Genomic DNA, 16,136 nt, shown 5'->3' with positions numbered 1-16,136 from the left:
ACTAGGGGTAAACAGATAAATAAGCAACTTGTGTACCTTAAGATCACTATTTTCTGTCCCGTTGCAGATGTTAAATAAAACTTCTAGAAAGTCTTCCTTAGAGGTTGCTGAAATTACATTTTCTTGATTTGTGTTGGTGTCAGTTGGACTTTCTGTCTCAGTGGCATGCATGTCTGTCAGGTCTTTAAGTGCATCAAAGTTGTGAATTGTCTGAAAGAGAATGGTAAATATTGGTGATAAAAAATGTAGTGGATATCCTGACTTCCTCTGAGGAGTAAGAATACAAACTGTTACAAGCTCTGTTACGTTGCCTAGTGTATGTATCCTGGATAGAGATATTGGATTTACTGGCCTTTAACACCAAGTATTTCATTTACTCTTTGTTTAACCTATTTTTTTCTTTTCTTTCTTTCTTGTAGCCGTTATCTGAACAAAGCTTTTCACATTTGGTCCAGGCAGAATAAATTATCCTCCACCTTCATCAATAATGTAATGTCCCATGTGGAAACAGAGCATGCTGTACCAGCTTGGATGTTACTTGCCAAGGTGGCAGGTTCTTCACCCAAACTGGATTATTCCAAGATCATTGAAGCCTGGGACAATATCAGCAGGTATACGTGTGCTTTGAACTCCATTCTGCAGGAAAGAGATGGAGATGAAGAAGGGGAACAAAGCGAGTGAGCACTTTCTGTCCTTCCACAAGTAGAATGCTGTTTAGCTGCTTAGATCACAGTCCTTTATCCAGGCTATGGATGTTTCCAGCTAGGAGGCAAGTGATGGCCTGCAGATATATGCAGGAACCAACTGTTACCCTAAGCTTTTCAAATTTTCATCTGATTTGACAGATCAGTATTGATAATACATATCCTGGACGAAAGGATTTTTCTACTGTGCTATAGTGTTGTTTCTTTGCATTAATGTTCATTTGTCCCCTCTGCTATTTTTCAGGCAGCAGAACATAAGCACTGATACTACAGGACATATCCTGTGTGTCATTGGTCATGTTGCAAAGCACCTCCCTAGGAGCACCTGTGAGAGGCTGATCGGTGAGTGGCCCTGAGAAACTGCAGAGGGGAAAGAAGGGCTCAGTTTTGCTTCCCAGCTTAACAGTGTTTTTCTTCTCCTTAAGCATTTGAATAGCTTAGAAAACACTCATCCTGGGTGTGTGACCTCCTTTACAGATAATATCAAGTGCTGGCTGAGGGAGTTTCAGTGTCCTCTGGAGGTGATTAGTCCAGCTATAGAAGCTCTGCAGAAGCTCTGCCATGCGTATCCAGATGTCCCAGAGGAGACACAGGTGTGACTTAAAATGAATCTTTTAAAATAATGTGTTTCGCACTTTGGAGGACTGTCTTTTGAAGGCAGCTCCTGTCTCCAATCTGCAGGCTTTAGCTCACTAAACAAAAAGGATCTGACTCAAGCAACTTGTATCTCTTGCACTCAGCTGTCTTGGTATACTGCAGTTGGGCTGGAGACTATCCTGTAGCTAAGAAGGGACTTGTAAGAGATCTTTCTTCATGAGGACTTTTTTGCAGCTGAAATACCCTACGTTGGCCTTCTGTCAAGGTTTACAGCATTCATAAAGGAGACTATTGCTGTGCCACTTTAACATCAGTTCCTCTTGGGATTGGTCCAGTTAGAAGCTATAGGCTTTTAGTATAAGCTCAGACTGTTCTATATCAGAGCTGCTGTAGATTCATGTTTTTCTGGCTGTCTTTCATGGGCCTGAATGGAGAACTAATAGAATACCATTTGCACATCTTTCTGCCCAGTTCTTCATTTGTTTTATGCCATATCTTTGTTTCACTTCTGCAGTTAGAAGGTAGGCTATCTGTTGCTGTTAAAACCTATATCTCACCCTGAGCACAGTCAAAAAGAAGTCAGAACTGGTGCAAGTTTCCCATGCTAATGAATTCTGCGTGCGAATGGGTTATATTTCTCTTTTTATACTGATGACAGCTATAATAATAACAGGCATCCCAATAAACTTCAGTAAATAGTCTGGAAGGCTGCACACTGTTTTCTAGGAGCCAGGGTGGATTGATAGGTTTTGTTGTTTTTTTGTTTTGTTTTGTTTGGGGGGGGTTGTTTGTTTGTTTTAATTGATGCTCAGAAAATCCCCACTGGTAGGCATGGTCATTACAGTATGCTGACTTGCAACTAGATGCAGACATATCTTTCTATTGGTTATTTTAGTCTTTCTAACAGTGTAACTGCCATATATGTGTGTGTTTAGTTTCTTACTGTTCCAGGTTTTAGATGATGAGAAAAAGATAAATGATGCTTTATTTTCATTCACTTGCTAATAGAGGAGTGGTTTTCTGTTTTTGCATCCTAGAATTCACATCACATTTTAATGTGAATGGAACTGCAGTTTCCAAATAACACTTTAAAATTCATATAAACAACCTAAAATGTGTGGGATATACATGGAAAAATTACCTATGTGATTTATGTAATGCGGGAAAGTTAGACTTGTCGATCATTACCAGCCAGATTCTCTAAGGTGTTTTGGTACTTGCACACATCCTTTGATGAGCAAGAATAAATTTCAAGCTGTAATGTCAGTAGGACCTAGATGTTTTTAAAGCATAAAAACATTTTCAAGTTAGGGATTCGTGAGTGGAGAGCTACTATAACTAAACTTGGTTTAATGGATAAAGCACTGAACTAATTTGATTCTTTTGTGGAGCAGGAGCTGCTCAACCAGGTGTGTGGAGATATAGTATCCACCTGTGAAAGCTATATTTCAAATATAGTCCTCAAAAAGGATGGAGCAGAGCAGCTGCAAGAAGATCTTTTGGTAAGTTTGGTCAAAGAACGTATGTGTTCTTGAAAGTGGTATTTCTTGCAGATCATGCTGATAACTGTGTTATGCAGGAAAATACTGATGTGTATGCCTTGTGTATGAAATTTGTTGTTTATGGGCATGGGAGGATACAAGAGCTTTTTCCTAAGAAGTTGGTTTATGGAGATGATGTCTCATATATTTTTCATAAAATAACATGTTTTTTCTTTGCTTCTCCGTTTGTCAGATTAGCTGTTTGGGAACAGCTGTAAAATGCCTAGAACGCTTTGAGGGTTGTTTCAATAATATTAATGGGTTTGAGGGAGTTACATTTTATTAAGCACACACTCACACTTCTGTTTCTAAGCTTCATCTTCTATTCTCTAGCTGCTGTCCTCTTGAATGGACTGAGGGATTTTTAAGTTGTTTTTGGAGAAGTATCATGCAGACTCTTGCTGTTTTAATTGAATTGTAGCCTTTTGACTACAGTATTGCTTTTGTTGTCTGTAGGTGAAACATCTCTTCATTTTGGGCGAGGCTGCACAGTTGTGTCCAGCCAAAGTGGAGAAACGCATCTTTCTTTTGATTCAGTCCATTCTGGCTTCTTCTGTCAACATGGACCAACGTGAGGCTCTACTCCCTTTAATTTTGTGTTTACAGACAACACTTTTGCATTTACAGACAACACTTTCTACTATGTTTTCATTCCTGATCTGTTGTTTCCTAGTGTCTAGTCCTCTAGATGGCGAGGAAATGCCAGCTTCTCAGCCGTTGTTCCAGTTCAGAGGATCAACCATGCCTCCAGTAGTCAGAGCTCATGCATTCATTACTCTGGGTAAGTACAGTCCTACAGCAGAAATATGCCCTTGTTTGTCAGATTCACAAAATTGCAGAATGGTTGAGGTTGGAAGAGACCTCTGGAGGTCATCCAGTCCAACCCACCTGCTCAAACAGAGTCACCTGTAACATGTTAGACAGGATTGCGTCTACGTGGGTTTTGAGTATCTCCAGAGAAGGAGATTCCACAGTCTCTCTGGGCAACCTATTTCAGTGCTCTGTCACGCTCACAGTGAAGAAATTCCTCCTTATATTCAGAACTCCCACCCTTCTGTCTGTCCCCTAGTTAAAGTTCTGTTCAAAAGCAATGACAGTTAAAACAGATAATGCATAATGCTCAATATTCATATTGCTTCAACTTGGAGCTTTTAGTAATGCAGATATCCGTGGCAGCAAGATGCACAAGCCATCAGAACGCTGACATCTATGCGACTATTTTTCAAGTTGCTTAATGCATTGTTTTTGTGTAGGTTTACAGGTGAGTAATAGTTAGCCATGTTTTTCAGACTTGTTCTGTCCCTGTACTCTTAGAGTTGCTTACTGTCTGGCTGAAGGATTATTTTGTCTGTAACAAGGTGCTCAACACAGGATGAAAAAAACTGGTGCCTTTATGCACTTGAGAGCAAAATAGCTGTGCATAGTTACTTGTCCTCCTTAGTAGAAGCCTGGTTGGATCTGTGTCTCCAGTATTATAAAGAGTGCTAACTTCTGTTTTTGTAGTACCTCTGTGATAATGAACAAGTCTCTTCTCATGCAGATGGATATTATTGTTCTTTCCTTACCTGCTTTGGGAAGCTTAATACTTTTGTACAGGGCTTAGAAACACTTCGAAAAAGTAATGTTAGAATGCAGGCTGTCTTATCTTGAGTTGATATAGTGATGCTCTTAGAGGTGAATGTCTCCCTGCTATGCCTGTGACAACTTGGGCTGGTTTTTTTAGCTACTTTGAGCAATACCTTGTACATAGTAATAGTTCTCGGTGAAGGAGGGAATTTGTCATAGAGACTCATGCTTATAGGTCTAAGAAGAGTTTGGAAGGAGCTCCTTGAAGTATAATTCCTTTGAGAGATTGCTCACCAAGTTTCAGCATGTTTCTTGCTTATTCCCTTGTCTACTTTTTGCTTTCTCTCATGGCTCATATTGGACTCAAAAGAGGCAGTAAGCTGGGCTGTGGTGATTAGGAACAGGATATATTCAGAACACTGACAATCTTATCCTTGTTTGACAGGTAAATTATGTTTACAGCATGAGGATCTGGCAAAGAAATGCATTGCAGCTCTAGCTCGAGAACTGGAGGTGTCAGATGATGTGGCCATTCGCAATAATGTTGTCATTGTTATGTGCGATCTATGTATTCGCTACACCACCATGGTGGACAGATACATCCCCAACATTTCCATGTGTCTGAAGGACCCAAATCCTTTCATCCGTAAGCAGACATTGATTCTGCTTACCAACCTTCTGCAGGTAAGTAGAAAGCCTAAGCGTGTATTTGGCAACACACTTCAGTTAGCTCTCTTTTGCTGAATACTGGCAACCTGACCAGTTAGAGTATTGCTTGTAGCTTGATTCTAGAGTATTGTTGCAGTCTACCCTAATTCAAGAAGATTTTAAAACAATGTGTGTTGTTTTTTTTTTTTTTGGTTGGTTGGTTGGTTGGTTGTGTTTTTTTGCTACCTAGGGAAGTTTTACTTCCAATACACTTAGTACAGTTGGCTAACCAAATTATTTTCATCCCATCTCTCTTCTTGTTCTGTCTTTGTTTCTTTTGAATTTCCTTCCGTATGACGCCTGTATGAGTGAACATAACAAGTGCCACAGCACTTTTTTCTCCTGCTGTCTCTGTTTATTGTTGTAGAGATATAAATGTTGAGAGGCAGAACATGTTTGCCCTCCAATGTTCATATGAACCCAACCGAGGCAGATTGCCATGCATTTGGCCCTGAGAACAGTATCGAGGAGCATCTGTGTCTTAACGTTGGAGAACAGATTTTTCTGTTGATACCTGTGGCAAACCTGGATGCTTGGTGCTGTTGTATTTGTACTGTTTAAAGCATCCTCCAGACCTTTGTCATCTTGAGGTTTATCTTGTGTATCTCCTGGCGAAGCTGTATAGCTTGCTCATTTGCCTGATGTATATTCTGCCAAGTTCCATCTGACGTTACCCTGTCTATAATCTGAGTGTTCACACTATGTTTTTCCTGATTCTAGTTGATATTTTATTTCCTACGTTTTTCTTGTAGGAGGAGTTTGTGAAATGGAAAGACTGTCTGTTCTTCCGGTTTGTCAGTGTCTTAGTGGATCCAAATCCAGATATTGCCAGGTAAAATATTCATTCTGTAAAACACTGAAGGAGTCTAAAGGTCAAAGATGTACTCAAAAACAATCTCAGTCTTGCACCTTAAGCATATGGGGAAAAATTTCAAGGAGACCATAGATGATGTTCCCATTAGCCTCTTCACTTCTACAGCCATGCTTTAGGGTCTGAAACGGTAGCAAAAGAGTGGTGAACTTATTTCCAAATCAATTGAAGGTCCCAAAGAAGCAAACTCTGTGTTCTTGGCTGTTGTCAAAGCCTGCAGCTCTCCTTTATTTTTTTGACTCTCAAATATCCATGAGAAAGGCATTTTCAAAACAAGCCTTTCTTAAATCTGCCTCCCCGTTTTCTAGTAGACACTGTCCAGTGATGTTTTTATTCTAGAAACAGGATTAAATGTTGCCTTTCTCCTATGTGGCATGCCCTATCTTTACGAGACTTGTAAGACATTTTATAGTACTTGGACATGTAAGGGGAATTAAGCACATTAGCCTAAAGTGCACATCTATAAAGTTTCTGTAGATTTTGAAGTCTCGAACAATTCAGTGTTACGTGAGAAATGAGAGTAGGCCTCTGCAGTTTGTTACAGACACAGTTGATGTGGATAAAGAGCGTAGCTGGTTGAAGACCAGGCTGAGTATTTTCAGCAATGCGTATTTGATACTGTTAGTCTGTGAATGGTAAGGGCTGAAGAGGGATAGGTTCCTCTGAGAACGGTAGCAAGTTGGGGGGTACTGAATGCAGAGGAAGCTTAGGCAGCTTACTAGTGCTTCTACCTGCAACAGTCAAAATGAAGGCAGGTGTTTCCAGGACCATGAACTAAGCATTGCTTACTAGTGCACATTCACACCTTTGTTTCTTTTATACGGGCTTTTAATATGTAAAAATGTCTTTCCAGTAGATGGTGGCATTGCAACATCATATTCCCAGTGCTTTAGCTGAGGAACACATTGCTATTCCAGTGGGAACCTTTTTCTTTGCATCTGCATGCAGTGGATGCATCCAGATAAGAATACTTTTTTCCAGGCTGGGATTAACTTCCAGCTCTTGCAGGTCTTGTGATGATTAACTTTGCAAAATATAGAAAGCCAGATTTTTGTTGAGTTGCCTTCATATTAAGTTTGGGGGAAGGAGAATACAAAAATGCCTTGATCTCCAGCTGCTACCTTGTATCCTGTTGCCAAGTAGAAACTAATTTGTCAAACTCTTACTATCCTGAGCATGACTGGGGGCTTTGGATATGAGCAGAAGAGGAGAATACTGTTAAATACAATCCAGTTGTAGAGACTTCAGGAAGCAGCTAATACTTTTCTACATTTGCCCAGACAGCAGACTGCCTGTGTCAATGCCAAAATGAATGCTGACATTTGAAATAGTAAGTGCATTCCCCTAAGCATATATTCATGCACAAATAGTGGTCTGACCTTTGCTTAATTTCCAGTGCACGATGGTTCACAGTGAAGGGAGAAGCTTTCTTTTGAACTTTCCATGAAGCATTTATCACTGGCTTGTGTGCAGTTAGCACGCACTCTTGGGGGCAGCACGAGTTACAGTTCTAAGGATCATCCTGCTGAGCTGCTGCTGGATGGTTTGGCTGTCATTTCCCTTCTGCCACTGCTTTCCAGCAGTGCTTCAATAACTTGGGTAGCCTGTGTTTGTGGGGGTCTTGTTGTGGTCAGAGGAATCAATCTCAGGGTGACTGGAAAATTAAAAAAAAAAAAAAAAAAAAGCATTTACTGTTTGTTAGAATGGGAAGGATTCCTTCTCACTTGTTCAGGAATAACTCTTGGCTAACTGAGGCCTCAGAGTCTGGGTGAGCTTTTAAGTATGTGTTGTAGAGAGGGAGAAGGTTAGGGATGTGTTTGATTTGCTGACATTTAAGTGTCTTTTCACTTAAAGCACCAATAATCATTAGCTCCAAATCCTTGCTGTAGAATTCAGAGAACCCAGGGGATACCCAAACTGTAGTAGATGGAGATAAATATCTCTTGCTTTCTGCAGTGTGAGTGTTGCTGATCTTCCAGTGGAGAAAGTTGAAGGAAATGAACTACTGTAAAAAGATTAGACAGTGATGGCTGACATACTGAAGTAAGAGGGTGTGTAAGAGGTGGTCTGCACCAAAACTGTTTCTAGCTAGATGCCTTTTCCATAGCATTCCTCTTCACAAAGAGTTCAACACTGCAGAGAAATGCACAGCATCTACTTTTTAAGTGTTGAGCCTGAGACGAGAATAGAAGTCAGATCTGTGGAGAGCAGCACTGCCCTGGAAGTTTTGTGGGCGTTTCTCTGATGCTCAGGTGCTTTACAGCCATAGGATAGATCATCCTGGAAAGGATGAAAGGAAGTTTTTAGTCCAAAATCCCACTCAAAGTGAGAGTCAGCTATGAGGTCAGACCAGGTTGCTCAGGACTTCATCCAGTCAAGTCTTGAAAACCTCCAAGAATGGAGACTGCACAGCATGTTGGGGTAGCTGAGTCAGAAAGTGCAGTACCACTTTCGAACTCAAACCTCTGCAATAATCGTAGATCTGCTGTCCTGAATTTTCAAAACATTTTGTTAGTAAGTAGGTAACTTTATTGTTCTTGAACAGGATGTGTGAGAAGCAGGCAAAGGTGCGTGTAAAACAGTCTTACAAGACCAAAGCTCCAACTTCTGTGCTTCTGAATTTTTTTACCCTTTGCCACAGTCCCATATTTGCTCTGGATATCGTGATCTCTGTTTTGATTGACTTTTCACAAGGCTGGCCTTGTGAATGTCTCAGTCATAATGGGAATTAAGTTATCTAAATACTAAAAATGTTGTACCTGAATTTATAGTTCAAAATGGTTTTGATCTGTAACTGTTCACTTTTCGTGGCAAGAAATGAAGTAGTATTGTGGATGCTGAAAACTTTTATCTTTTTCTGACTGAAAACGGGCTTGAAGTCCATAAGCTGCTATCCTTGTTCAAGACCAGATGGAGCCACACAAGCCTTAAATGTAGTATATTGAAGGAGACTTATGAGAGGAAAACCATATTTTTACCTTATTGTTTGTGGTTCTGCACTGTGTTTCAGGCATTACTTTTAGAAACTGTCTGATTAGTTCTTTCTTTTACTCCTTTCCAGGTTTGGGGAATTCTGCCTGGTGCATCTGTTGCTGAAGAGAAATCCAGTAATGTTCTCCCAACACTTCATAGAGTGCATCTTCCATTTCAATAGCTATGAGAAACATGAGAAGTACAACAGGTTCCCCCAGAGTGCGCGGTCAGTTGAGCGCATTTGTATCCCCTTACCACTAAGCGATGGATTCTCTGGTCTGGCAGTTTTGGGTTGCAGCAAAGCTTTCCTGGCACTTTACAGGGTGTATGCAATGGGAAGGGAGAGTGGTTTTAAATTAGACTAGGGGAGGTGGTATTAAATTTAGAGTTACCTGCCGCCCCCATGATGCTTTTGGGAGGAGTTCTGTAATTTATGGGAGCATGTGGTATCCTGACTGGTTTGTAAGTCTGGAAGGTGGCATTCAAATATTTCTTGCAGATTTAAAGTCTTGTTATTTCTGCAAGTCTGTGTACTTGGTCCCTCTAAAATATCTTCCTCTACCACAGGGCGAAGAATCTCTTTTCTCTGAGGGGAAAAGATAACAAAGAAAAAAGAATGCATATCTACAAGTTCCTGCTAGACCACTTTACAGATGAGCAGAGGTTCAGCATTACAACAAAAATTACCCACAGTATTCTAGGTAGGGGTCTCTCTTTAAGGAAATAAGATAATAAATCTGGCAAACAACTAGTATCTGTATAAAACCATTAGACTCTCAATCCCACAATGGTATCTTCCTGTCTTTACTGGCAAAATTATTTCTTCCCTGCCTGTTCCAGCATGCTTTGTGGATAAGGTACTTCCACTGGACCTGGAAGCCAGTGAGTTGCTGTCGGATACATTTGCCATCCTTAGCTGCAAAGAAATCAAGTTATCAACTATGAGATCGAAACCTGAAGAAGACATTCAGCCTGAGGAAGATGAAATGGCAATGGCCAATGCAGTTATGCAGGCAGCACAAAAAAAGCTTATCTCACAGGTGAATGGCACTTGGTCTGGTATGGAAAGGGGGCTGTCCAACATGATGGGAGAAATGTTATCCTTCAGTGATAGAGAAACTCGCGCAAAAATTGCCGAGGAGACTGTGCTCATATGCTGTTTTTCAGGCTCTGTCTGTAAGACCGCTCTGACCTGAGGGCGCCTATTGAAGCACACTGTGTGTTCCTTTGCTAAAGAGTAATAACTCTTCACTTAGGGCATTCATCTAACAACAGAGTGACTTCTCCTTTATTTGTCTTCTAACTGTTCATGCCTTGTTCAAACAAAGGTTCAAAAGAAAAACTTCATAGAAAACATCATCCCAATAATCACTTCACTGAAGTCTTTGATGGAGCAGAAGAGGATCCCGGCTCTCAGGGACCTCATGAACTATCTACGGGTAATTGGAAGTGTTTTTTTTTCCTCTCTTAATGAGTTAGATGTGTGACCAGTAGTGGAACAAACAGCCTTCTTGGAGGGAAATTTAGAAGTCATGTGATGTTGTGACACTCGCACTGTGTTAAATGATGTAGGAAGCTGAGGGATTCTAGATAGGGATCTTGCCATGTGTTACATGTGAGTCTCCTAACTGGGATGTGGGCAGAAAGCTTGAATGGTGGAAAGCTTTATCATGTTCTGAAATACGAACTGAAATTGAAACTCTTAGTTTGTTAGAAACATCTCTGGTGTACCAGAGAACTGGTTGGAACTGGTATTTCCTTTTGCACTTAAAGAGCTATAATCTGAATGGCAACATGAATCAGCAGTCAGGAGATTTTTTGTTTGTTGTTTGTTTGTTTGTTTGTTTAAACTTTCCTTATTGTTCCAGGAAATGATGCAAGATTACCGAAACGAAGTCAAAGATTTCTTTGCTGTGGACAGGCAGCTGGCAGCTGAGCTGGAGTATGACATTAAGAAATACGAAGAGCAGCTGGCAAGGGAGAAGGAACCTGACCAAGACCAGGTCTTGGCAGCACAGGCAGAGGTGGTTGGTGCCATTTACTCTGCACAAGTACTGTCTCCTCTTTTAAAGTTTATGCTACAAATAATTCCCAGAGCTTGTATGTCTGTAGACCTTCTTATAGAACCCCTGACAGGGTGGTTAGTGTAATGTTCTCTCAGCTCTTCATACATACTGACAGAAGCTTTGGTTTCAGAGTTGTTAAATGCATTTTAAAAAACAACAACAAAACCAAATACACATTAGTCAAAGAGGAGCAACAAAGAATTTAAATATAATTCAGCTTAAGGAGAAGGCCAAGTCTGATTTGCCACTGGCTGTACTAATATCCTGTATTACTCTCTTTTCCCAGAGTAAAATTATTACAAGTTAATATTTAGCTGGATTTCTGGCCACTTTGAGTTGAAGGCTGTATCATATCAGAACAATTCTGTGTCTGTTTGAAGTTGATGACGGAACCAGTCCTTTACTTGGCTGTTAAAGTTTTTTCTCTTGGTGGATGTTATGGAGATAGTGCCTCTAATTCCCATACACCTACTTTTGCTGTACAGATGCTTTTGTTAGACTTGAGATGATTCAGCTGTGTCATCCTTAAGATCTAAATTATCGTTACTCTGCATGACAGCTTTCTAAAGTGATGGTCTTTCTAATGCCTCAGTATTTGATTGCAAAATATGGCACTTCAATGCAGCCTTGTCTACAGGCCCTGCCTTCTGAAAATGAGGCCCCTCTGTTAAGAGGATAAACAAGTCACAAAAAGGAGGAGTCATTTTGCCTGACTTAAGATATATACAGGTGGAAATTTGCATCTTTGCTAGTCATGCAAATCCTCTTTTAAAGTCAACATAAAGAAATAGAAATGTGCTGGTATAAATTGTCCTGCAGTATTTTAGACACCTACCTTAAGATGAGATGACTTTTGTCCTGGAAGTACCTTTTCTCACTCTGATTCCAAAGAGTGCCTATATGTAGACCTTTAAAGTAGGACATCGGTATTACATCAAAAGTTACTTTTAACTTCTTGTTAAAGTTCTGGCTAATAAGTTCTTTCTCCCTGGCACCCCATTATGTCCATCACACAAAAGACACTTCTTAGTCATACAGAATTTATAGCTAGGTGTCTTGTATCCGTTGTTAGATATATGGTCTCTCCTCCTGTTTTCTCTAGCAACCTCCATCACTGGAGACAGCTGTACCTTCCAGTGGCTGGAATAATAACGTTCAGTCTCCTGTTGCTGGGAGACAGTCATCGCCATCTGGATCACATCTCTCCTCTGTGTCTTCCGAGTTTACTACACCTCGAGCTGATGTTCTGAAACTGCCGTTACTTAGTCGCAGGTATGGGTTTCTGTTGATATTAAGGGTTATGATATTCTGCTGGACTGTTGTTTTGCTTATCCACTCCTCACTTAGTGGTATGAAAGCTACCACAAGTCTTCTCTCTTGCTTTTAGTGTCCGAGAGCGTAAGTAATTGGCAGGGGATAGGACTGTCCCTCATTGCTTGCATCTCATCTGGTCTTGAAGAAAGAAATCACCTCAGTGTTTCTGTGATATCTTTTCATCTTGTAGGCGAGTGTCCTTGAGCACACTTGCCATCCTGAATTCGGCCAGGAAAGCGATGGAGGCCAGAAGCAAGCAACGCAGTAAGAGTGTTGGAGGAAGTTTATCGACTGTATCTTTTCCGTCAAGTACAACTGGCAGCAAGCAAGGTAGGCAGCTTGCTGCAAACAGATAGACAATGGGAATAGATAGCTTAATTGTTACACCTTCAATGTCTCTGAGTGAACACTTCTCTTTTCTTGGTTATTTCCTTGTTATTTCTAGGATCCTTTCAAAGCCTGAATAAACAGTCTACTGGAGCGAACATTTCGGTGGTGGGTCGTGCAATCAGCACACCAGAACGTAAGTATTGCAAAGGAATCCTTTCCAAATTGAACAGAACACTCATTCTCTCAGAGATGTAGCGATGCATGGCCCCACTATAGAGCAGAGAAAATCAGTCGGTGTTAACTGGTTATTCATCTAAATGGCGGAAGTAAATAAAAACCAGTCTGAAAGTGAAGTCTTAAATGAGCATAGGAATGTACATAGGAAAGAACAATCCAATATGGTCACCATTTATGTGCCAGAGGGTATTACAGTTTTGAGTCAGTGTAGATCAGCATTTATTTCTGGCTGCTGAAGTAACAAAACTATTGTCCTTTCTTCCTTCATCAGCTTTCAGGTGCTGAGGAGGCATATCGCCTTGGTTCCTTAAGAGCATGCATTGGCTGGGGTTTCTGTTGCTTTGAGATACTTGCTCTTTTTAAATCTAGAAGCACAGCTGAGCACTTTAAACTGACCTACAGAACCCTGCTGCAGAGGGAAGTCCTCAAAGTCCAGGCCCTTCCAGCTCTAAGGCAGGGGGTTCTTGCTGTCTAAATAAAGGATCCCAGATGAACTAGGACCTGCTTCTGTTACCAAAGCAGGCAATGGGCTGTGACAATTGTGAGAAATGGAAGAGATTGCTCAAGTGAGATTAATAACCTGCACAGTCATTTCTGTGTATGTGTGCTCTACTGCTAAGAAAGAAGTGAATTGAGTATTGGAGAAGGAATGTTTGTTTTTCTACTCTACTGTGGAAATTAAAGTAGAAATACATGGGGAGGAGACTCTAATACACAAGTTAAGAGAATCTGTTGTGCTTAAGTCCACTGCAGCTGAATTACCATCTCATAAAACCTGACCTTCAAAAGTTATGTTTTATTGGAATGCTTTCTGACAGTCTTGGAGCATGCCGCGGTGTCCCTTTCTGCAAGCACAGAAGACATTTATAGTAGAACACAAACAGAGCTGAGTTTCAGCAGCAGATTTCCTTCCTTTATGTCAGTTCACTGCTAAACTCCTTTAGGGCATCTCTGCTGTAGCACGAATTGTGCATGTGATTATCTCCTCCTCCTGCTCAAGAGAAAGCTGCAGTTAAGCTGGGAGTATAGGTGAGTGTCCGATAGGTCAAGTCACATTAGGCAGTTATGGGGTTTTTTTAATTTGTTTTTTTTTTTGTTGTTGATTTTTGTCCTATAAGCATATATAAATATGACTGCACTGTTTGCCCAAATCTGTGCAAATATCTGACCTGTATGCACACAGGAGAGCCAACTGTATGTGACCAGTAAGGCAGTCAGCTGTGCAGCTGTCTGCAAATACCTGACATCTACAAGCAGGCAGGAGCAAATCAACAGTAGTGAGGTGCATCCACTGGAAAATTCGATCTTTCTCTTCACTGTATGCTCCACTCCTTGGCTGTCGTCTGTCTCAATGTTTCTCTTTCTGTCTAAGCAGCAAGCAGCAATCTTTGTGCAGAAAATTGGAGGGTGTGTTTTTGGAGAGCAGAAATCTTTAAGCGCGGTATCTCTGTCTGGAAGCTCGCATTGCTGTTTCTCTTAAGGACCATGTGGTGAACAAAGAAGGAGAATGTTAATGTGAAGTGGTTCCAAGGCTGAATTCCTGCTCTGCTTTGAGACAGCATCCATCCCTCAATGAGGAGACAAACTATACAGAACAATATCATTACCTCAGTGTGTGTTGAGCCACCTGCATGGTGGTGCTGAGTCTTTCAAGATGATAGACAGTCAAAAAAATTTTTTTTTTTCTTTTTCTGGTATGTCGTTTTGAAACTCTTTGAGATGCAGTTCTTAAATTATTTTGTACATAAGAAGTTAAGAACAATGATCTCTCTTTGTTTTTATCGACTGTTCTGCCTGTCAGCCAGTCCCTGCTTTTGGAGCCTCTTCATCTCTCCTGCTCTTTACTTTGTGAACAGCTAAGTGGGTCTGGGCAAGCGTAGATTGCTGCACTGTAGTACATAAGCACTTGTAAAGACAGCCCTTTCGACTGCATGGGAAGCCTTCCTTGGTGATGTTTCTCTGGTATTTCTTTCTATTTTTTCACATAAACTTCTCATTAGCCAAGTTAACTACTTAAGGCACACTACATAAAGCCAAAATGTTTGCAAGTCAGTCTTGAGAGATTCAGAGGCTAGCTAAGCCACAGAACATTGGGCTTCCACTACATGCTTCAGTGACTCCCTTTCAGGACAAGGAAAGAGTTTGAAAGCAAATGCACTCAGTCTTTAGAGAGAAGCAGAGTTTCCATCTCCTGCCCTATAAGGCACTTTCTACCTTAATTCCTTATGAAAGGTTCTGGGAAACATGAACGTAAAGCAGAAAGTTGAGTAAAGTAAAATCCGAGTATTGTGATATCTCTCATGATAAAAATGACAGCAAAAAGATAGGTGACAGCTATGGCCTATTCAGTCAAGCTAAATTCCTCCTAGCTTCCCTGTCAAGTGATTCCTCTCTTCTGGCTGCAAGCAGTTCCGCACAGAAGGGCTATTTAGGTACTTTGTCAGTCTTCAAGAGCATCATGGCTTGATGCTCAAGACCTTGGCTTGAACTAACTGGTCTGATTCTAAGGTGAGTGCTAACAGGAACCTACACTGTGGCCTTGGGTAAATTTATTCCATCAGCAAAGCATGTTGTGGAAGACGCCTAAGCTTCGGTGGAAGTTGTGGCTCTCCTACCTAGTTAGGGCAGGGACTGCAATTGAGGTCCCATATTTGAATTTAATTTCCATTCCTCCACATACAAGAAATGCTGTAAGAGGGGATGTGCATAGATGGCCCATCAGGTTCAATACATAGTTTTGATGCTGGAGAAAAGACAGTGGGGTCTGCTGGGTTGGACGAGATGCATATGTGCCTGTAATGAACTGGTATGTTTATTCTGTTACACTTAAGTGTTTCACTACAGCATATATTGCCTTCTGGCTGTATCATGAGCTGACTGCTAATACGTGTTTTTTCTTTCAGGAACCATTAACGACTTGACTTTTGGTGCTGGGGTCAGTTACATCAGCTTGACGCACACGCCCAGTTTGGCTACAGGCGAGTTCTCTTACTGATTCTAACCTGAGGGGGCAAAAAACCAAATGATCAAATCTGTGAAATTTTTTAAAATATGAAAATGTATGCATTATTTGCAGAGAGGAAAGAGGCTGAAGACCAGCCAAGAGATGTTATTTGTTTGACATCACCGGAGAAACCGTAAGTTCAACTCAGGTCTGAAAGAGCAGTCACAGTAAGAAAGGCTAGTAGAGTATTTTAAGAATAAATGGTCGCTCTGCTTCCTTCTTCCA

The 16,136-nt window shown here is 40.9% G+C and overlaps 1 protein-coding gene across 1 annotated transcript in view; it reads left to right on the top strand.

The window, feature by feature from the left end:
- NCAPD3 (non-SMC condensin II complex subunit D3) overlaps window positions 1-16,136 on the top strand; it is a 32,334-nt gene that overhangs the window by 15,479 nt on the left and 719 nt on the right. The window contains exons 17-34 of the mRNA XM_085316793.1: window positions 420-611; window positions 949-1,046; window positions 1,182-1,297; window positions 2,696-2,803; window positions 3,299-3,413; window positions 3,516-3,623; window positions 4,854-5,092; window positions 5,869-5,948; window positions 9,049-9,186; window positions 9,528-9,661; window positions 9,801-10,000; window positions 10,289-10,399; window positions 10,829-10,984; window positions 12,129-12,298; window positions 12,531-12,670; window positions 12,786-12,863; window positions 15,811-15,885; window positions 15,984-16,044. Of these exons, the coding sequence (XP_085172919.1) occupies window positions 420-611; window positions 949-1,046; window positions 1,182-1,297; window positions 2,696-2,803; window positions 3,299-3,413; window positions 3,516-3,623; window positions 4,854-5,092; window positions 5,869-5,948; window positions 9,049-9,186; window positions 9,528-9,661; window positions 9,801-10,000; window positions 10,289-10,399; window positions 10,829-10,984; window positions 12,129-12,298; window positions 12,531-12,670; window positions 12,786-12,863; window positions 15,811-15,885; window positions 15,984-16,044 (2,319 nt within the window). The remainder of the gene's footprint in view (window positions 1-419; window positions 612-948; window positions 1,047-1,181; window positions 1,298-2,695; window positions 2,804-3,298; window positions 3,414-3,515; window positions 3,624-4,853; window positions 5,093-5,868; window positions 5,949-9,048; window positions 9,187-9,527; window positions 9,662-9,800; window positions 10,001-10,288; window positions 10,400-10,828; window positions 10,985-12,128; window positions 12,299-12,530; window positions 12,671-12,785; window positions 12,864-15,810; window positions 15,886-15,983; window positions 16,045-16,136) is intronic.

The sequence above is a fragment of the Rhea americana genome, unplaced genomic scaffold (assembly GCF_003343005.1).
Source record: "Rhea americana isolate MKP2758 unplaced genomic scaffold, rheAme1 scaffold_48, whole genome shotgun sequence".
Taxonomy (NCBI): Eukaryota; Metazoa; Chordata; class Aves; order Rheiformes; family Rheidae; genus Rhea; species Rhea americana.
This window is presented reverse-complemented; position numbering and strand designations above follow the sequence as displayed.